This window comes from Scomber japonicus, chromosome 2 (genome assembly GCF_027409825.1).
Source record: "Scomber japonicus isolate fScoJap1 chromosome 2, fScoJap1.pri, whole genome shotgun sequence".
NCBI lineage: Eukaryota > Metazoa > Chordata > Actinopteri > Scombriformes > Scombridae > Scomber > Scomber japonicus.
Window position 1 is genome coordinate 27,473,969 of NC_070579.1, and position 22,938 is coordinate 27,496,906.

General features: G+C 39.9%; 2 protein-coding genes across 3 annotated transcripts in view; one reads left to right on the top strand and one right to left on the bottom strand.

Moving 5' to 3' along the window:
• micu3a (mitochondrial calcium uptake family, member 3a) overlaps nucleotides 1–15,063 on the bottom strand; it is a 30,072-nt gene extending 15,009 nt beyond the window's left edge. The window contains exons 1-8 of one of the 2 annotated variants that reach the window (XM_053331218.1): nucleotides 14,795–15,063; nucleotides 10,513–10,660; nucleotides 8,596–8,627; nucleotides 7,560–7,638; nucleotides 3,819–3,866; nucleotides 2,844–2,926; nucleotides 2,022–2,093; nucleotides 224–265 (exon numbers count right to left, since the gene is read on the bottom strand). In XM_053331218.1, coding sequence (XP_053187193.1) covers nucleotides 224–265; nucleotides 2,022–2,093; nucleotides 2,844–2,926; nucleotides 3,819–3,866; nucleotides 7,560–7,638; nucleotides 8,596–8,627; nucleotides 10,513–10,660; nucleotides 14,795–15,058 — 768 coding nt within the window. In that variant the 5' untranslated portion in view covers nucleotides 15,059–15,063. The remainder of the gene's footprint in view (nucleotides 1–223; nucleotides 266–2,021; nucleotides 2,094–2,843; nucleotides 2,927–3,818; nucleotides 3,867–7,559; nucleotides 7,639–8,595; nucleotides 8,628–10,512; nucleotides 10,661–14,794) is intronic. The other variant, XM_053331226.1, reaches the window with a different exon arrangement.
• Nucleotides 15,064–20,252: 5,189 nt separating this feature from the next.
• LOC128374147 (fibroblast growth factor 20-like) lies at nucleotides 20,253–22,179 on the top strand. Its single transcript, XM_053334416.1, has 3 exons — nucleotides 20,253–20,568; nucleotides 21,686–21,789; nucleotides 21,934–22,179. The coding sequence occupies exons 1-3, from the start codon at nucleotides 20,253–20,255 to the stop codon at nucleotides 22,177–22,179; spliced, it is 666 nt and encodes a 221-aa protein (XP_053190391.1).
• The last annotated feature ends 759 nt before the right edge of the window (nucleotides 22,180–22,938 follow it).

The window sequence follows — 22,938 nt, forward strand, 5'->3', positions numbered from 1 at the left end:
AGAAAATGTTCATTCTGAAATGTTTACCATGACTACTTAACCTGTTGTCCCGCTCATATTAAAGTCTTCATCACTGCTCTTATAAACTCGTCAAATTTAAGGCCTTATTTTCATTATTTGAAACCCAGCTGTCACCTAGTTCTCTGTTCACCCTTCCATCCATTTCTTTGACCATCTAAAGAGCAAAAAAGGGACTGAGGGGTTATGATTTTTGGATACATACGCTGTTCATGGGGGCAACCTGATATCCATACAGCTGCATACTCTGACACACAGAGAGAGACATGAAGAAGAAAAAGAGGACAGAGCATGCAGTCAGAGAGGAGGGAGGAGAGAAGGTAAAAGACATGTTAGTACATGCAATGAAAGAGGCTGTGGATACAGTCTGTACAAGGATATCTCATTTTCAACACATCTATGATTACATTTAAGAAGAACACACATATTGCATTACGACATTCTGTTATTTGTTTTGTTTTGCAGCCAAAGATAATTTGTCAGTGTAATAATTTATTTAAAAATGTATTTTATCTTATTTCAAATTGATGGTATCTTGTAATCTAATCTGTATCACTTTACTCTAAGATGTACATGTACATTGGGACTATAATGACTTAATGGTTTATGTTAGTTCATTACAGCTTTAAAAATCAGTAATATGTTATCATGCAGAAGTTAAAATACACTCTGATTTGCCAGCTAGTAATCAGGAAGTGGCTTTCAATGCACTGTTACCTAAAAAACTCCCAGATTAATTAATGACTTACTTACAATTCTAAATAAAGCCCAGCCTTTACTGACCTTTTGAAGTTGATGTATGCCAATATTTGAGAAATTTCAAAATTTTGATAATGATATATCTGCATATTTTCATAGTTTCACATATGCAAGCCCCTCTGGTTTTACTTTTTTATTTAAAAATTGTGGCAAAAATTGGTAATATGAGGAAATAAATTCTCTGGTGGAACAACTACATTATGGCCTTACTGTTTCAAACATAACTTCTGTACTGACATGTCTTGCTAGTAATAGTCCAACATCTTGATATATCTATGATAGGTTAATATTGACCTGGCCCAGACAAGTGTAGGCTTGATGGATTATTACGTAGTTACCAAACCACAAAAACAGTCATCAAGCCTGCAGATACGAACATAAAACACATAAATGAAACATTAACATTTTTTTAATCACAAAAGTGTTGAAAAGGACAAACTCTTTTAAGAATGTATCCAGATTAACAAGTACACAGTAGGGATAAACTGTCACAGTAAAAACAGAGGAGATACCACATTGTAAAAACAGTTCCTGTAAGGCAGCATGCACTTGTTTATATGAGGGTTTTAGTTACTGTAATACCTTTAAATGCAGACCATAATTTACTTGGATGATAAAGTATCATTTCCGATACATCAGCTTTTGGATGTGGTCTAGATTCATAGCAACTTTCAGCTGTTAATTATGTCTCAAATTGATTTTTATGGTGTTTTTTATTCATCCTGTACTGTGAATGCAAAGTTTATATTGTTTGTTGTCTGTAGGAGTTAATTTGGTTGAAATGAGTTTCCCCATTGGGGAATAATAAAGCTGTCTATTCTAATCTAATCAGTTTGACAGAGCACTTATTTTACACCTTAATCAACTTTACAAATGAAACATATGTTGTTTTACATACTTTACAGCCCTGTTATGATATGTCCTAATATGAACTTCACTGTAAATTAACTATGTTTGTCTCAATAACTCAAATACATTTTGGATCTTTAATCTCAAGCACCCCACTGATGATAGTGGCATTACTGAAGTCCATGTCTACGACTGATAACTCCAGGTCGTTGTACTGTTGGTTGCAATCAGGGTAAATGGTAAAATAATTGATTTTTTCGCCCATCTTAATGTATCAATCCTCACACACACACACACACACACACACACACACACACACACACACACACACACACACACACACACACACACGCACACACACACAAACTGTGGTTCTCTGTTACCAACTATCTTACCAACTGCGCTGACTTATCAGCATCCCCTTTCCTCCCTTTCTTCTCATTTTTCTTCCGGAAGATCTCCTGAAGCTGTGATAAAGGAAAGAATGAAGATCTCATTCACTAATCAAAGTCAGATTCAAAGCTCTGAGCTCATCCTGAGTCAGTCGCTCTTTCATGTTGGTCTATGATGTGATTCAAGTATACTTTAGCTCTTTTGAAAACATGATCAACAGAGTGTTGGTTTTCTACATTGACTTAAGTTAAATAATTGCTCATCATTAAAACATGTAAGCTGAATGTGCATCTATGTAAGTTAAGTAAAAAAGCAGCTTCAGCTTAAATCAGTGGGGATTTAAGGTGGATAAAACATGTGTGGTGTCCCTGTTTTTGTAATTAAGTACATTTACATGAAACCAGATATTATATATATATGCTGGACTGTGTTATGTTTACAGGTCAGATTTGGTTCACTTAACTGGAATGTTTGTAGCTGACTACACAATTAGTCAAAAAACCAAGAATTGGTGAGCTTACTAGAGAGACAAACTAAACTGAAACTAAATTAAATTTGGTATCATATATGGTGTCATTACATGCTTAGTTAAGACTAGTAAAAACTGCCCCTCTTATTATCATATTCAGAATGACACCATCTATTTATTGTATGATGATAATGCAAAACGTTGTGTATTACCGATCGTCACATCACTCTGATTGTCACTCTGACATTTAATAATGTAACCAACACTTCTCTGTTGGAGGTAAAAGATGATATTAATGATGGCATGTTAAATCTGTCCAGAATGGATGGATTTTCGCTCAGTATTTGCAACTCACCACCATGAACTCCCTCTTGTCCACCATCTGGTTGCCGTCTGCATCAAACATATTGAAAGCAATCTTAAAGCCAGCATGAGGCTCTGGAGAACAGAGAAGAGAGCACATAGGGTGAGTATGCATGTGTGTGTGCGTTAAAGGCAATTTAAAATCCAGAAATAGCACAGTAAGAAGTGACATATAGGGAAGAGGAAGAAGGGACAGGTGGATAAATCTATATAACCTGTGCAAGAACGGACAAGACTGCTTCCACATTTATATTGTTATTTAACCTAATGCAGATGGTATAGTTTGTACAATTACTAACTGAATTTAATTCAATGGTTAAGCCTTCATCTTCCTGAATAGTTTTTAGTCATGAATGTGGACACATTAAGTGGATGCAAAACTCCTGTAAATCTGATTTACAGATGAGATATTTCTGTGGCTATCATTTTATCAGTTAAATGTGGGCAATAACATAACATAACACTTTTTAATATCATGATCATTAACAGGAGAGAATAAAAAAACTACACTTCCTGATTTTGTGGACAAGCACAGACACAGTCAACCATTTTTAAGGTGTATCAGAAATATTTTAATAAAAAAAAATAATTCCACCTACAGTAGTAAGTAAGCAGTGAGTGCTTTTTTGAGTAACATGTCCAACACTCCTGCCTATGTAAATACTTTGAATAGGTTATAAGTAACACAAGTATAAGTATCTTTTTTCTTATTTTTTCTGTCTCTCAGTGTTTATCTTACCCCAAGGGGAAAGGGGAAAACCACCAGATTTGTGTCATAATTGCTTCTTGTTGAGTTCTGGGTGGGCCTTAGTATAGTCTTGGCTAACTCCCAAAATAGGCGCAGAATACTGCTCGCGAGAGAGCAATATTGAGAAAGCAGAGTAAAGAAAGAGACAGAGATAGCATAATAAAGTAGTAGATAAGGTGAAGTGACAGGAGGATGTGTGGAGAAACTGAATTGACTCACTTGTCAGGATACAGAGCAGGAACAGGTACTCTGTATATGAGATGATGCCTAAAGAGACCAAGACAGAGAGAGTTAAAGAAAAGGTCACATTCAACACACACACACACACACACACACACAATGTTTACAGATGTTCAAAGACCGTGGGCCTCTTGAGAGACACACACGCACTCACACTCACACTCACACTCGCACTCTCACACACATACACACACACATATAGACAAACACTCACAGTAACACACATAATCCTTCCTTTCATGAAGATAGCATCTTAAAATGTGTCTTCTCAAGCTGAGCTGCCAACAGCCATTTGGCCACACACCGTTTCTTTTTCTACACCCTAAGTGTCCAAAGTAAAGACACAGGCCGGCAGGGGTGTGTGCGTGTGTATGTGTCTGTGTTTGGATAAGCACGTGAAAAATGTTTTAGGAGGTGATCCTTTCTTGCCTCGGGCCCATTTAGGAATCTTTTTCGCTTTCTGTCTGATCGTTCAGATAGTTCAGGGTGACTCGCTTGAGTGTTACGGGGGACTGCTTTCCCGTGTGTATGTGTGTGTGTGTGTGTGTACGCGTGCAAGTGAATATGACACCAGCTCGAACCAGAGTGAACCTTGTGTTTTCCTGATGCTTGGCTGCTTTGTGTAAAGGAGCTGGTTTGGAACTCAATTCTCTTTTCCCCATGTAGCCCAAGCTGCACAAAGACTAAGAGATACTCTCTGAAACTACTCAGGTTTCTAAAATACATTCTGCATGTTTAAGCTCACATACTTTCAGTGATATACTACTGAAAAAAGATGTGTAACATTGAACCCCAGGTAGTTTTTTATATTATCACCTAATATTTCACATTTATAATATCTAATATCATAATATGTTTTTTGGCAATAAATCACTGTTAAGCATGAAGCTTCTTATAAATCGGACCACTGATTTATAAGAAGTCACTGAAATCAAACTGATTTCTGCATCCTCACAGGTGCCATGGACAGTCTCACTTTTTCCTTCCTATCCTTCCTTTTTAACTAGTCACAGCTTTAAGGTCCACTACATGATAGTTGTGACATCAACTGCAAATCAAATCAAATGATTCCTTATAATACAAAAAGGATCAACACTACAGCCTGCAGCTCCTTGCAGCTTTCAGCTGATTGTTTTAAGTAGCTGGTCCTCAACAATCTCCACAAAAGGCCGACAGTCCCAGCATGCAAGCTCACTCAAGTTCATGGTGAACTAGCTGCCCAAAATACAGCTGGTGAAGAGGGTCAAGCATCACACAGCTAAAAAGTCAAATTTAACTCATGAGTTGGTGCTCCAAACAGGAGAACAGAATTCAAATACATTTGAGACATGTATCTTGTTCATGAACTAGCCACTATAACCTCACTGATATCAAAACAAAAATAGTCAATTGAAGTCAAGTTATACCTATCTTAAAGCTGTTTAAAAGACAAGAAAATCCTCATTGTTTTATAGAGCTGCAATGACTTAATAAGGCTTCAATAAAACAATGGCATAGACATGAACAAATTATAATGCTTCATCATAAACACATGCTGGGACAATTACAATAACATTACAACAAATCATTATACATAGAATCCATGAATATGTCTGATGTTAATGTGTGTTAGCACCTGTATTTGCTATATACATCACAATAATATTTTTAAAATGTAGTGATTCCATATGGATTTGGATACTAAGATGTGGGATTATTGGTTGTAAATAATGATTTTTACAACAGATAAAATATAATACCTGTGTCAGGTATGCTCATACAACTGAACTGTGAGACAACTGACAACGTGAAGTGTAAATGTAAATACTATGTTATAAACCCTGAACTCATCACAGTGCTGAATACATGTGACTTTCTAAACAAAAGTAAAAACATGCTGTGCCAGGTTACAGAATAACCACCAACACACACACACACACACACACACACACACACACACACACACACACACACACACACACACACACAGCCAACTATGTTCAGGCAGCACTGTGCATTCCTTTGTCCAACAAATGGCTCTGTCATTGTCAGAAATATGAAGCCATTCCAGGGATTTTAGCTGTCCTTGCTCATCATGGCATGAAAGAGAGAGCGTGTCGTGACATCAGCACATACACAAACACATACGGCTTACAAGAGGGACAGAAGTGAAAGCTCAATTCAAAAAATGTGAGTGGGTATTAAAGTAAAAAAAAAAATAGAATAAATAAATGATGGTGTGTTTGTCTGTCATAGGCTACTTTTGGGGACAAATTTCAGATGTAAGACCAGTTGATTGGGGACAGCGAGTGTGGTTTTTGGCCAACAGCAATTTGAGTAGACATGCACTATATAATGTATTTCTGTTAGTATGCATAATAAGTTTTACGAACCTCTTAAGGTTCATTTTATTTTGTCCTTCAGTCTTTTCTTTCAGTATACTCTAGATCGATTACTATACACTCCATCTACTTCTTCAATTTCTTCCTTTTCTCCTTCTCCCCAATTCTTGTTGCACTTCCTCTCTTTTTAGTTTCTAGTCTCTCCTTTTTCTCTCTTTATCTCTGTGATGACAAAAAGGAAGAAGGCACTGCTCCTGAACTCTGGTCCCTGAATGCAACACACACACACACACACACACACACACTTCAAGGTGAAGAACGTACTTGTGTAATCACGGCAGAGGAAGAGAGGGGATGCAACACACAATTTGTATGTGTGTAATTAACAGTGTGACGGCCCCTCTGTTTTGCTGCTCTAACACTACTGTGCTCTGTCTGCAGAGGAGGTTCCTTAATGCTAATGCTGATCAGCAGGATGGGACACACCTGGGCCCAGTGTGCTCCATCTATAAAAGCCAGAAGCTGTCAGTTCTCTCTTCTCCCTGGCATACTCCTGAACTGTCTTTTTGGTTGTTTTACTTTGTTCCACCATACAACACCCACACAACACACCTTCACTCATCTACTCCCCACATGACTGACTTTACAGACGCATCCTGCTCATCTGTCATTTTTCGTTAACTTTGATTACTTTGTATTTGATTAAATTTACTTGTGCACTGATTACCCGTGTGACTCCCCTTTTCATTGCCATAGTCTAGAGCTGGGCTGTGACATACACACTCCTGAAGCAAATGCTTTAATTAGGGGAAGCGTCTTCCCGTCTCTCTTTGGTGGAGAGGAGAGGAGAGGAGAGGAGAGGAGAGGAGAGGAGAGGAGAGGAGAGGAGAGGAGAGGAGAGGAGAGGAGAGGAGAGGAGAGGTTTATTTTTAGTTTAGTCAGCAGGTTGTTTGGCTGTAAAGAGGGACAGTATGGCTCCCACCCCGGATTAGAGACACCTACAGTGACACACACAAGCTCACAAGTGTGACTACTATTTAGTTACACATCAGCAGGTAAGCCCTGGTATTCATACACAAAATGCAAATAAAGGCAGTAACATTTGTAAAGCAGTAATAAGCTTAACGTCCCCTTAATTAGAACACATGAAAAACTGTACACAAAATAATACATATAATGTATGTACTAAAGGAAATTAGACTGCAGTGGTTATCATAATCCACTGACATTCACTGGCCTTGATATTATCTGACTGCTATTTACTCTGTCTGTAAGTGTGTGTGCATTTGTATTAGTAAGTGCACAGGTGCTCAAGGTGCCTTTGCTGCTATTTTCCATGACTGGTGTGTGTGTGTGTGTGTGTGTGTGTGTGTGTGTGTGTGTGTGTGTGTGTTTGTACCTCGTTCTCTCAGGTTGCGGAACAGTTTGGACGATCCTCTCCACACTGGGGGAGTGTCTAACAGAATCTTCTCAAGCTCCTGTAACAAAGTGAAAGCGGCAAAGAACAGACAAAGTGATACAAAGAGTGCATTTCATTTTATATAAAACATTAAAGGTACCTGTGGAGTTTTTCACCACTGGTTGCAAATGGAGTGGAATGTTTTGTTCCCGTTTTCCTTGTATCTCACTCTACTAGCAGGACAACGAAGGTAACGTGTTGCACATTGCAGCTGACTGCAGAGGGCGATAATGCAACTGTGTAGGGCATACAAACTACACTTTTCCAATGATCAATAAATTGGTAGAAGCAACACGCAGGAAAGACGGAGAAGAAAAGGATTGCTTGTCAATGTAAAAATAGATGTAAAAAATTCAGCTTTTAAAATACATTTATTTCACTCAATATCTTGAGTATCTTGAACAATGAATGTAAACATTGCTGTGTTTGATTACAATAAAACTCCACAGGCTACCTGACTGTGATGACTGAATCAGAAGGAACACATTCACTGTTTAATACTGTGTAGAATGGATCAATTACAATAAAGTGTACAAATGTTAAGGGGGTCTGAATACTTCTGAAGTCACAGAACACACTGGGATGGCTGTGCATAGAGTTCAAGGACAGATATCCTCTACTTGACATACTGTCCTCTTAAAAATTCTCATTTTGTCCACTAAAGCAATCTAGAAGATTTCAGGCTTGGCAGAGAATCCAGTCTTAAAGGCAGCATGGAGGTCAGGAGAAACTGGCAACCATCTCACTTGTCTCACTTTTCATATACTGGCCATGAATCCGTTAATGATCCACAATGCATGCACTAATGCGACATGGAGAATATTTGCATTTACAAAAACAAAGTCTTTAACAATCCTGGCAAAATCAGGATTCTAACTTGGCAGTGTGTGAGAAACCTGCAACAGATGTAACATGCAACAGATGCCTGCAACATGGAGGAGCAGAAGAAAGAAGCATTTAAGAGTGTGTCTCCCACCTGTTTGGTCAGGGACCTCCAGGGCCTCTTGCCTGCCAGGGAAATGAGACAAAAGAGGGGAGAAAAAGAAGGGAAAGAGGAGAAGAGAGTTTGGGTGGGCTCGGTCAGATAGCATCTGTATGATCTAGAAATGGGTCTTAATGTGCCGGGTACAGTCACAACACACACACATACACACACACCAACACACACAGAGACACTCACTGTATATACACTGTCATCATCACAGGCCCATTTGTACTGTCTAAAGTGCGCCGTCCTGGTCTTTGTAGTATGTGTAATGTCCCTGTAAAAGCACATACTACTTTTGTTCTGTTTTATACAACAAAGTTCATCTAATTCAACTTCAAAGGAGGCATTAGAGGATGTCGGCTGCTGAGAGGGTATGTGCGGCTGTATCATATGTCAGTGAGCGTGGGTAGATGTAAACACACACATACAGGTGCACAGTTTGCACGCAATACAATCACGTGTCCACTGAAGAAAGGGATAGCAGATTTCTTTTAATGGGATTGCAAAAACGTTTGTGATTAACTCAACTTGTGAGGACATTGTAAAGGTTTAGATATATTGACTGGTTTAGAGAGAAAGGGTAAATGTGAGCAAATGGAATGTGTGTGTGTGTGTGTGTGTGTGTGTGTGTGTGTGTGTGTGTGTGTGTGTGTGTGCGTGTGCATGTGTGTGTGTGTGTGTGTGTGTGACTAACATTAACCTCAGACTAAACAATAGCTGTAAAGCCATCTGCTTTGAGGCTGGCTGGCCAGGACTAATCTGTTACAACTGGCAGCGGCCTGACAGAAACAGCAAAGATGTGTTTAAACACATCTTTGCGTGTCTTTAAGTGTTTTAAAACATTGTTGCAGTGAAAAAAAAAAGTATCTGTTTTACACCTGGCACCGATATCAGAATTGGGAAAGTGGGAACATTTTAGATCTCATATGGAGATCAACAAACTAAAACCACATCATATTCAGCTGGTTATCAAATATGCATGAGGACACAATGAGGTTTGTACCATTCCTTATAAAACAGATAGATATTTTGATAGTGGGTATTATGCTTGGGAGTCAATAGGATTAGGTAAGATAAGATATTTTATTGTCCCTAAGGGGAAATTTGACCTAAACACTATAACAAAGTCTAGTGGTTATAATCATTTATATACAAAAAAATAAAAATATGTACTAATGCACATGCCCAGAGAGGTAAAAGATATAAATATAATAAAATAAGGAATAAATTCATGGAAATCAAACAACCAAAAGTCATAATGCATTAAGTTAAAAGCAACAGTACCTCCTCACTTATGAGCAACTACATAAGTAAGAATTAAGCAGGTTGTTGCTGTTGCATGTTGAAAAGTGCTATAGATGTATGGAGGATAGAAAGCTTAAAGTTACTGTTTGTACATTTGCTGGCTCTGTCATGTAGTGATTAATATTCAGAATATATAATGTGTGAAGGGTCCTGTCTCCATCTGACAATAACTTTCTCATAAATAGTGTGAGGTGACAGGTGCTAGTTCTTCATTATCACTATCACTGCAAGATAAAATGTATTGAATTTCTATTTTTATTTATTCAAATATTTTAACGTCAGGTAAAAATAAAAGCAAATGTTAAATCAAATCAAAACGATATCCAAAACTGTGTGGAAAAGGGACCAATGTGACAAAAAACTGTATACCTTCATCAAATTGAGCTGATGTATAGAGAATATTGTTTACCTCAAAATAACAATCTTTAAACATTCCTTTGACTGAAATTCAAAAGCTTTTTGAGCCAGGAAAGCGTGTTCCCGACACAAAATACAAACAGTAACAATAATGAACTCCAGGTAGGTCTCAATTATGGATACAAAGCCTCTTAATTTTAATTTTGAACACAAGTGTAAAAGAGGTTTGCGGATAATACGTACTCCTTGGTTCGCTCATGGTGACTGACTCGATGAAGTTTTGTGGCGTCATGTAGAGCTGCCCTTCATACTCCACAGAGCTGAACATGTGGAAACGTTGCTCATGGGACGACATGTACACATCTGTATCGTCAAAGTCAAACTGACGTGCCTGCAGACATAAAATGAAAACACAAAGTGACACTTAGAGGATATTTTTCCCAATTGAAATATCTCAAGGCAGAGGAAAATATTAAGAGAAACTGGTTTCATCATACAGTACAGACAATGAGTAGATCACACTGTATTTGATGATCTGAATGACAAGTGGGGTATAACTGAGAGTGGTGTCAAAAACTGCCAGCATGCACACAGGGAAAGGTGATTAATACCAAGACATGATGGTAGTTTCAATGTGACTTCCTGCTGTCATAGTGTTTTGTGAAGTGGACTCTGTGCCCCTCATACAGACAGCAGAATCTAAACTATAGATATAGTCTATACACATCTTCACTGCGTTTGAACCTCTGTAATGAGAAGATCCATCTATTCTTGGCACCAACTCTCTCCATTTAGCTCTGAGATTATAAATAGAGTCAGCACCTCTGGCGCAGTACAATAACATGATAACAGGGGCACACACACACACACACACACACAAATACTTTGTCACTACTTTCTACTTGATTAGCATCTCTCTCTCTCTCTCTGTGAGGAGCCAGGGCTTCAACTTGATTAACTGCAGCAGAAGGAGTTGCTACGCCGACAGATTGTGCTGCATGAAGCTGTGCAATTAGCAGAGAGGTTTCCAAATTTAAACCTGTTTGGCCACAGGGCCCGGCGTGCGGTTCCTGCTCAGCTCAGCTAACATGCTAATGAGCACACAGATTCATTCATAAAGCTTTGATGCTGCCTTCCACCAAGGGAGCTTTTGAAGGCATGAATAGGAGATGAGTGCTCTGCTTCATAGGAATGCACTGTTATCAAGTGTAAGAGAAGAGACGCCCGTGGCTTTGGTTCTCACTAATGAATGAAGTTTACAAAGTTATGCAGAGGGAGCTGGGTCACATGCTATACTGCACACCATGTTGTAAAAAGTAATGTAAGTTCCACTGGAAAAAAAATTGAAATTACGTGCAGAGTGACACACCGTGTTCTTGTAAGTGCCATGTGGCCACAAACAAACCTGCTCCTGTTGCCTAGTCCTGTTCTCCTGACTGCACAGCAGATGCCCCAGGTGTTTTCCCTCAGGGAACCCACTGTTCTCCATTCACAGCTGCAGCTCTTAAGTCCATCTCCTCTGTTTTCTCAGCTCTGAACTGTCTTGTGTTCAGTTAAATTACAGAGCAATCCAACTAATGTCCCAAGCTCAGAGATTGCTAACACTGTTCATCAGTTCATTTTCCACATTGATGAGCATCATACAGTTCCGTGTAGCATAAAGCTTTTTTCTCTGTTGTGATACGAGTCTGATGCTGAACCATGAATATATTAGCTGGCCCTTTAATAGTAGAGGTCATTGTTTCATGTGCCAACAGTATCTGGTGTTTTCCGCAACAGCAAATTCAGTATCTCTACTCTACAGTGTAGAGAGATGAAGAGAGCCAAAATGAGGACACAGCTGCCAGCACATTCCCAAAGGGGTCCTGTGTTCCATGAGGACAGTCGAGCATCACTGTGGTTTAGTTTGCATCTCCTCATGCATCTCCTAAGTCCCTACTCTATCATTACCACACTGCCAGTCAGCCAAGTTACTGGTTTAGGTCTGTATGGTCCTGTCTGCCTCATGCTTCTGAACCCCTTCAGCTTTAATCTGCCAGGATAGACAAGCAAATCCCTCAGATCCAGGTGCCTGAAGCCTCCACTGACCCAAACTCCTGGGAATGTGGTTTTCTTGTACTTGAAGAATGTTTTCCAGCAGATCTTCTGTCCCTGCATTTCAGTTCTTCCAGATCCTTTCAGTCCACTTCAACCAGATGAGTTTTCCCATTCCCTGCTGACAAACTGTTCTCTTCCCAGGCTGGCTGGCTATCCAGCCAACTCTTTAATCCAGCTGACTGAGCATCATGTTCCCCAGTCAGATAACTCTCCTGCCTCCCTGTAGGCTAGCTTCTTGTTAACTTTCTACCCTCAATCTCCTTGCCCCACAGGCAACTCTTCCAACCCTGTCAGTTGATTAAGAAGATCTCATTTGTTTTCAGGCAGTGTACCTGCAGTTTTGCATGTTTTATCCAATTTACTGCATCTACTGAACAGTTCATTTCAGTAGGCCTACACAAACTCAATGTTCAGAAACCAGAAACTTACTAAATCATCATCATGTGCAAAGCCATTTGTGGTCCAAATATAAAACTCTCCTTGTTGATGTCTTTCAGAAATGCTCTAACACTAGGGCTGCAACTAAAGATCATTTTCATGACTAATCTTTGCAGCTCTATCTGACATATAATGTACGAATCTGATTATTAAAATCTTTTTTGAAAATTCTGATGTTTGCATTTAGAAACTGACAGGTTAATCTCTTGTCTAAAAAAAGATAACAATGACACAAAAAACGCTGGCATTACAACATTTACAAAATCTCTGAACAAGCTACACAGTCCAAACCAAGTCCAAGTAAAAGTTAGTTACGCAGATATAATAATAATTGTACACATTTACACAGATGCATGCACATGCATATTTAGTACATACATAGTAAGTACATGCATAACTACTGGAAAGTAGTTTACAGATTTACAGATTTCTAGGTTTCTAAGGCTGTCATTATCTCATTTTCATTACTTATGATCACGAAATGGATCAATTGCTCCGTTTATCTACTACTTGTTTCAGCTCTGGAGCTGCTCATTAGGCACTTACGTGGTCAAAAGTAACTAAGTACAGTGCTTTTCAAGTACTTAACTTGAGTATTTTTATTTTAGGCTACTATATATTTTTATTCTAATATATTTTAGAGAGAATGTGGTAATATTTACTCCAGTACAATTTTACTTTATACAATAAACACTTTGATTCAAAAGATATAATCATCTCATGAACACTATTTGAACACTCTATCAAAATACTTAAAGTAGTTTCAAGTACCTCTACTGCCACCAGCTAACAAAATAATGATAATAATAATAATAATAATAATAATAATAATGCAATATGATATATTATAGACCAACATAACAACATGAACTTATGAAAAGGACCCTTTTACTGAGTAGTTAATAATTGATACTTTTAAGTATATTTAGGTGTTAAAGCACTATAGTCAATTTTTGGATTTCGTAACGTACATTTAACCTGTAATGGCATATTTTTAACACATGATATTGTTATGTTTATTTAAGTAAAAGTACTCTGAGTATTTCTTCCACCACTGGGCCCTGGTTCATTCAATTGTATTTACTCATCTATTCTTCAGTAACCTAACATTATCTGCTATTTATAAACTAATTTACAGGTTAAGTAACAAGGCTTTGCAGTGAGTAAAGTAACTAATTTGTTTCATTGTCCATAGGGATTTTAAACAGCTGTAATTCAATGCTGTTGGTGAAACGATATAAAGCCACAGATGGTCTACACTAGCATGTGTAGTACTTAAGTTGTTGGTTGAACATATAATGTGCAATAATGATGCAATATTATTTTCCTGGTTTTATAAGCTAGGGTTAGGGTTAGTAGTGCTTTTTACAGCTGTCTTATTGTGGTGTTGTGTGGTTGTATTGTGTTTTTTTATGATTTTGCATGCTATGCATGTATGTAAGTATGAATTGGAGTTTATAATTTATATATTTTTCTGTCCAAAGCCTCTTTAAATAGGCTGCACAAGCTGTTTTTTAAGCAGTGCTTTTTAGCAGTGCACCACAGCCTGACTACGTGACATTTAACATTCTCAACATTTTGTGGTCATTTCAGCACCAGCTCGAGCGGAGAGCGCCATCCCTGCATCTGCGCGCGCACACCGCCCAGCAGCCAAATAGTGAGTAAACTGTTTCCACTGGGCGTGCTGGGATGAATGACACAGTTTGTCCGCCCCAGAGGAAAACATATAAACTGACTGCCAACGACAGCCTGGGTACAGTACAGAAGTAGGCCCGTGTAACTGGGTCTAATCTTTGAGTAAAGAAACTCAGTGGTATCTCTTTCTCCCAGTGGTCCCCTGAGGCCCCTGTGTCAACACTGAGGAGGAGGAGGAGGAGGAGGAGGAATGCATATTTTCTGCCGACCACTATCCTAACGAAGTCACTACGTGTCACTACAGCCTCCGTGCCACCGTCACCGATCACAGCCCTCGGTTCAGTAGGACACCCACCTTCTCCTTGGCTTCGACGGTCGGGATGGACGGGAGCAGACCGTTGATGCAGTGCCTCCCCATCCTCTTCCTTCCTCCGCTGCTCGTCATATCGTTGTACAAATAAATAGCCACGGCGCCTCCGGTTGCAAGACACATCCCGACAGCCAGACATCTCCGTGTCCTTCCTCCAGCGGCCGTCTGACTGCCGAAAAACTCATTTGTCGCCGCCGGCCAGACGTTTAGTTTGCCTGCCAGCGCTGCCACTCTGCGGAAAGCGGCCATTGCTGCTGTTTCTGTTTCTGCTGCGCTGCTGTGATTACAAGTTTGCGGGCAGCACCAAAACTATCGCGTTGCTTTCATCGCGAGATGTGCGGCCGGCCGCTCAGTGGATGCTGAGGCTGAGAGCAATGTCCCGTACACAGCAGGGATGCAGCCTGTTACAAGGTCTTATAGACCCCTTCACATCATGTAAACAGTGTGACGTATTTTGGGGGATATGCCTCATGCTAACAACATGTTTAACATAAATGTTACCTTATTTCTCCTCAAAACAATTTTAGGTGTAATTAGTGTCATCTGAAAAAAAAACCCTACAATATTGTGACTTTAGGAAACTTACAGTAAATTTGAATGTTGTGTAAAAATAAAATATATGCTTTTCTTTAATACAATTTTTCTTTCCACAAAGCCTTCAAAATAAATGTCAGGGTGCACCGACCCCTCTGATAGTGTGTGATACTGTAAAATAGGATCCATGGCAAACATGAAGTCAATAAACAGTTGCATCTATTAAAATGGCAAAGGTAGAAATGAGTGCTTTTGACTGGCACAATAGTATGTTTTCTAAAGCACACTAATTAGAACACAAAGAGAAAAAGGAACACATTGATTGAAAAGGGCTTGAAAATGATGAAGTAAAGCACCTGTGAGATATGACAAATACTATAGGTACCTCTGGGGTCTGCAGGTACCCAGTTGGCAGGATTAGGGTTATACATCCATGACACATAGAGGATTTAATGCTTCACTGAGTTGAAGTTAGTGATTAATTTGAACCACAGATAATTATAAACAGGGTTGTGGTCAAAGATGAATCCGTATGAGTTCACATTGCCCATTAGTTTACATTATAGGATACATACATACAATTTAACCAATAAAGTGGTAGCCTAAAACTGCACATACCCTATACATCAAACTTATATAAATGAATATTATCCAAAAAAAAATTTAATGATAAATTAATATTTAAAAGCATATTATTTAAAAGCATATTAAAAAAGATATTAATCAAGTGGGGGTTTTTTTAATTCACCATCATTTTCATTCATTAACAGCCGATGATGGATTGAAGCTTAGATATTTTACTACTTAAGGTAAAAATAAGCTTTATTGGTCACCACAATGTAAAAACATGTAAAGTAAAAGTCTATAGGTTATTCAAAATGTTAAGCTTTTGTTTTTATGTAAATGTTTTGTAAGTAGATCTTTAGCTGATGGGTAAAAATACAATATTTCCCTCTGAAAGTGAAGTAGAAGGTGTATAAAGGAAGCACTCAAGTAAAGTACAAGTACCTTGAAAGTATACATAAGTACATTTGAGTAAATGTACTTTTCATCACTGCATATACTACTGAGAGAAACTGCAAACTGGCTGCATACTCACAATAGACACAGTCAAAATCAATCATATCCAAAAGCAACATTTGTTGAAAGTCTACTATATATTACCAAAAATGAGTCATCATATTGGAATGAACATGACATCTCAGTTTACATGGGGAAAATTAAAACTGACCAGTGCTGTCAACATTTTGTCAATCTTCACTTTTCATTGAGGGTCAATGTGGTATCAAATGTCTAGTGGGAAGTGTGGGATCAAAGCAGCCAATGGAGAGCAGATATCAAACGAATATCAAAGATGAACTCTCCATTTAAGTCTTTACATGTAGGACTAATGCTAACCTGATGGGGTTTTTCTCAAGACTTTGATGCTGAGAGAATAAAGGAGAGAAGTCTAATAGATGGGCCTGTCACCTGTTCACACATGAAGCATGGTGGATCACTTTAACCAATAAGCTCCATTTAGCCAAAAGTTGAAAACAGATCAAACAAGAACAATCAAAACCTCTTGGTAGAAATAAACCCCTTTATTGATTGAATTTACCTAATGAGATCTTAATTTGTGTCTTTGGATTCTACTTTGCTTATAACCCAAAGATTAGTCTTTAATCATTTCAGTGGGTTCCCTAATGGGTTGATGGTGGCTTATAAAATGATTGTTAAATAATTAATGCAAAATTACAGTTGACCTCTCAGATGTTGAAAGGTCCCATTCAGTTTGGTTTATTTGACAAAGACTCAATTGACTAATCATTGTTTAATCAAACCTTTTTCAAACATTTAAATGTACTAATGCCACAAATATAGAGACATTAGATCCTGGATAACGCCTTCATTTGACAACAGTTTGTCCAATATGGGACAAAAGCATTTGCTGTGGTTGATTTTTGAACTCTGGGCCTATCTATTAGGTTATAGTGGTAAAGTTGAAATTTCAGATTCGTGGCAAATAGTATAAATGATGTATTCATTTTGATGGGGGTCCTCTGGATGTAGCTTTCAAGCACCGCTGGAGTCCCTCAGACCCCAGTTTGGAAACAACTTGCATTAATAACCTCTAGGCTACTTATTTAGTTATTCCATTATCCAGGCATTCGATTAGGTTGTAATTTCTTTCTTTGTGTGTGTGTGTGTGTGTGGGTGTGTGGGTGAGTGGATGATGCAAGGTGGGGTGCGGAGAGGGATATAACCCTGGGGGCCTCCTCCTCCTCCTTCTCCATACAGCAATGGTGGCAACATGGTTGGCCTCACTCTCTGTCCATTGTTACAAACAAAGCAGTAAACCAAGAAATTACATTTTAGAGCTAACCATGTGACCCTGGGAACTGTTCACTTGCACCTCATAAGTGCGCGTGGTAACGTGGCATTGTAGTTGACATCTTCATTTTGACTGGGTCGATATCCAATACATCAGGATCCGATCAGCCTGGAGGCGATTCTGATCAATCCTGTCTCCTTTTAAAAAAAAGTCCTTTTTGCTGGTCATAAATACTAATGAACCGAGGGAGAGAGGGAGAGGGACACACGCCACACACATAGATGCTCCGTCAGTCTGTCTGTCTCACTTGAATACAAACACACGTACACACACACACACACACAGAGAGAGACACAGACACACAGAGTAAAAAGGGACAGAGATCAACCACACAACACATCACAGCATAAAAAAATATATACCCCTGTCTTTCTGTCATGCTGGAGAAATCGAAATGAGTGCAAAATGACCTGCTTATAGCGATCACACGCACACGCGCGCACACACACCTCTGCACCTTCAACTCATTTATCAATGCGACTCCCAAGGGAGGGGGCAGCTGTGAGTGCGCGTGCGTAGTGTGCGCGAGCGCGTGTCTGTATAGCTGCCAAAATCAATGCTATATAGGCTCCAACATGGGCCTCTGTACCCCTGCTCAGATAAAAACCATTGTCCATATAAACCATGTAGACCAAGCAAGTAAGATCTGAGTGAGCAGCAGGCTATATGTATACAAAGCAATGTTTATCAAAAAAACATATTTGGAAAGACATCTGTTGGTTAGCTAGTCTTGCATTGTTAATTGACCTTTTTACAATTTCATTAACGACCAAAATGTAAATAAAGATGAACAGACCCAGAGTAGTAATGTAGTCATTTCATTATCTTATTGTCATTTTTTACGCATCTGTTTACGTAAATATTCATATAAATAGGCTAATATATTTTCTTGACATTCTTAAATCCAATTAAACAGACAATATTTCATCTGCAAAGTGTTTCCTTGCATGCAAGTGAAATATTAAATAGTAAACTGAATGTGTTCCAAGTTATGATCAATAAAAAGATGACAAATTCAGTTTATTTACATAAAGAATTAACAGCTATTGAGTTTTTTTTTCTGAAGTCCTCCACGTGTCAAGTGTCGGGGTATTTTCTAAGCCTACAGTTCAAACAGGTATATTCCCTACTTCAGGTTGTTATTGCCTGATCCCCTTACAAGATCCCTCCACTTTGAAGCCTCTGTGTCTTTGATTCGTCTTTTAAGACCACAATTAAGGATATATGGGCTCCTGTTCAAAGCATCTTGGAAAGATCAATGAAGGGATTGACAGTCAAGTGATGTCGTTTGCACAGGTGTGTGTGTGTGTGTGTGTGTGTGTGTGTGTGTGTGTGTGTGTGTGTGTGTGTGTATGCGTGCGTGCGTGTGATGCGACTGTGTGTTTGTGTGTCGTTGCGGGCGCTGTAAACGTGCGGCTGCCTTACATAAAACGGGGGCCATAAATCAACAACCGAGTGCGAAAATTACGCAAATGGGGGCTTTCCTTCTCTCACCACCGCACCTGAGTCATTTCAATATGGGGGGCGTGGGGTTGTAAAGCGTTTAGGGTAATGGAAATATCACTTTCATGCTGTTTGACGTATACACACACACTCTCTCTTTCTCTCCATGTCCATTTCACACACAGGTCGCAGCTGAGTTGCGCACTTGCACAAACACTCGTGTAGTGTAAACTGACCCGCTGAAGTGCCCATAAGCATGCTGAGCTTCTTTTAATCCGTCAACTGCAGTAGTGAGAGCAAGCACGTCAGGGACATTTTTCATTAGTAGTTTTTTAATTTCCTCTCCAAGTCCCTGCGCTCACTCCACTGAAACTGAACATCAAAGGTGAGACAGAGGAACGACGATCGAGTAGGGGGGTGTAGGGGGCTCCGTTTCAAACGGGAACAGAAATGCGCCATAAAGGGAGGAGATCGGGGCGCATTTGCATAAAAGGCAACTCGGGGTGAATTTATATAGCTACGGAGGACTATTAGATGTGGAGTGCAGTGTGTCTGTCTCATGCGCTTCATGCTGCTTCTAGAGGAGCTGAGAGAGAGCAGAGGGTACCGCGGGAATAAAAGGGAGAAGTGAATTAAGAAGGTAACCAGAAGGAGGAGAGAGAGAGAGAGAGAGAGAGAGAGAGAGAGAGAGAGAGAGAGAGAGAGAGGAAAACCCTGATGTGCACCGGAGCAAAGGGGAGTATCCCGAGGTGAAGAGGAGAGAGGGAGCGTATAGAGGAGAGGGGAGAAGGATAAATAGCAGAAGAGAGGAGGAGAAGGGACACGGGTTGCTGCAACCCAGGATACCTGCATACATCAAGATAACGCGGGAGTTTAACCAGATGACAGTCTAATTAACGGTGCTGGAGACTGCGCCAAAACGCGCACTCATTGGGGATTTTTTTTTAAAAGACGCCCTCCATCCAACTTTTCTTTTTCTCCCATTAAGCTGCTGACCCCAGCTCGCTAGTTCACATCAAGGCTCTCTGCTCATCACTTGGATCTCGACTTGGATCTCCTGTGCTGTAAAGCGGATCGGGTGTCTTATCTGTGATGGGGGCAGCAGCCGAGGTTGGGAGCTTCAACGGATTTCTGGACAGCTTTGGTGGCGCTCCGGCTCCCGTTGGCTCTCATTTTGTTCTCACCCCAGCCGGGGCGGTGGACTCGGTGACCGGACTGATGATGGGTGGACAGGGGCAGCAGCAGGATCACCTGGTGTCCGCGGAGAGGCTGTCCCGGAGCCTGGCCGACCTCAGCCATCTGAAAGGGATTCTAAGGCGGCGGCAGCTCTACTGCAGGACCGGCTTCCACCTGGAGATCCGTCCTGACGGCACCGTGCAGGGCACTAGGAAAGACCACAGCAGATTCGGTACAGACCTCTTTACAATCTATGATAATTACCTAACTCTTATTTTTATTTTCATCAGTAGTGATAGTAATTGTAGTGATAGCCTATACCAATGAACTATCCCAGTGTGGAATATCTGCTATAGGCTCTGTAACATGCTGACAGGTATCCTTATGGTGGAGGCACTGGGACACACACACACACACACACACACACACACTGAGAGAGCAAGAGAGAGCCTTTAGTCTTCAACATAGACTGTATGGTCTTAACTGTCTTTGCATCATACTAGTTAGCTGTGTATTTGATTTTAAAGGGTGGTGGTTCAAACTCACGACATTGGGGGATCATCACTGCATCACCACCCACTGGTGCACCCACTTTATATAATCATGTAACCTATTAATATCACATGATAAAAAGCCATACATGCTACTATAATCAGATGCGTATAACATATGTAGCAGCCTACTACTGTGGTGCCAGCTGCTACTACAAAACTAAGCTACAGTCAATGTTGCCACCAGTAGATGTAATGCATCTAGTGAAATTGAATTGATTTTTTTTTTGTTGAAAAAGCTCACCAGGTGGGACAACAGGAGTATTTTATGTTTGCACATTTCTACCACATTTCCTCTTTGAGATTAGATTAAAAGCTTTTCTTGACTTTTAGCGACTAATCTTCAGTTATCAAGATAAACAGCTGCAGCTTACAGATCAAAAGTAGACCGCTCTGAGATTTATTTTACTGCTGCAAGGCTGTAGCACTTCTGGCACTTGATTCATTCCATTTGAGACTTGGATGTAACTTCACGCCAGAGGCCATACCAGACACCCAGCCTTGCTTGTCAGAGTCAGCTGGTTAAATGTACTGGACTTTTTTGTTTTGAGTGCAGGTTCAGTTTGGTCAGACAGTCAGCTTTCTTCATTTGATACATCTAAAGTATTTAACAAATATGTAGTTTAGGAGGATATTATACAGGTATCAATGGAGCTCTTAATCACAGCAGAAAGTCATATTGTTCATAATACTTCAAAGATAGAATTCGAATGTATTTATTGTGTGTCATTTTGGAAAAGATGTGTCTGCCAAATGAATGTAATGTAATCTAATGTAATGTAATGTGTGTTTGTGCAGGTATTTTGGAGTTTATCAGTCTAGCAGTGGGACTGGTCAGCATCAGAGGAGTGGACAGTGGCCTCTACCTCGCTATGAACAGCAAGGGGGAACTGTATGGATCGGTGAGTACACACACTAAACAGATGTGTGCTTTAAACTGCAGAGTACACCAGCTCTCAACATGTCTAATATGTATCCCACTGCCAGCAGGTGGCATATTTTGCATCATAAAACTCACTTTTCCTTTTTTTTCTTTCTCTCTGCAGGAGAAGTTGTCAGCAGAATCAGTTTTTAGGGAGCAGTTTGAAGAAAACTGGTACAACACCTACTCCTCCAACATCTACCGGCACGGAGACAAAGGTGCATTTTACTTTGTTGCTCTAAACAAAGATGGGACATCCCGGGATGGAACAAGATCGAGGCGGCATCAGAGGTTCACTCACTTCCTACCAAGGCCCGTAGATCCGGACAGGGTACCGGAGCTGTACAGGGACATACTGGGCCAGAGCTGAAACTGAAGGGGTGTCAACCCCTCAAAGTCAGTCTCAGCTGGAAGGCAATCTAAAAGTGCACCTAATGCCAATCCACTTCTTCAGTGAAGTGTAAGATCATGTTGATCTGGACAAAGTGGAATCATATGAAGTGCACCAAACCCACACTTCCCATGGTTGGCACGGAGGAAAGAGCCATACGGGCTAGGGTGTTTGATTGAAAAGCACCAAGGATCTGGGAAGATGTGAAGACACTATCGGCTCCTTATACTGTCCCTTTATTGGCCTATGCAGAGGCCCTACTGGCCAAACAGATGATTAATGGATTTTTCTTTGAGTTTCCATTTCTTAAATCACACTACCTGCTGGCCAAAACTGCATGTTCAAGGGGACAAAAGTGGAACCGATAGTTGAGAGTAACTACCAGCTGCTAGTACTTTTTTCCTGCTGTGGCTGGTACGTCTGGTCAATTCCACTGTTTTCAGTAGGCCTTTTTTAATTTTATTCTAAACACTACTGTGGCTGCTAAGTAAACTATTTCTTAAAATGCATAATCCACTATACAGTGTGGCTGGTTTACACAAAAATGTAGTTTCATGCACTGGAAAGGAGCCATGTTTGGTTTGGGAAAATGATGTGAGAGCTGGTGCAATCACCTGTATCGGATTGCCTGTTGTCCTGAAGTAGATGGACTCTGTTTGAAATCGCTCCAAAGACAGACGCTGCTCAGAAAATGTAACTTTTCTACTAAGTGCATGAGGAATAAGAGAAGAAGAACTG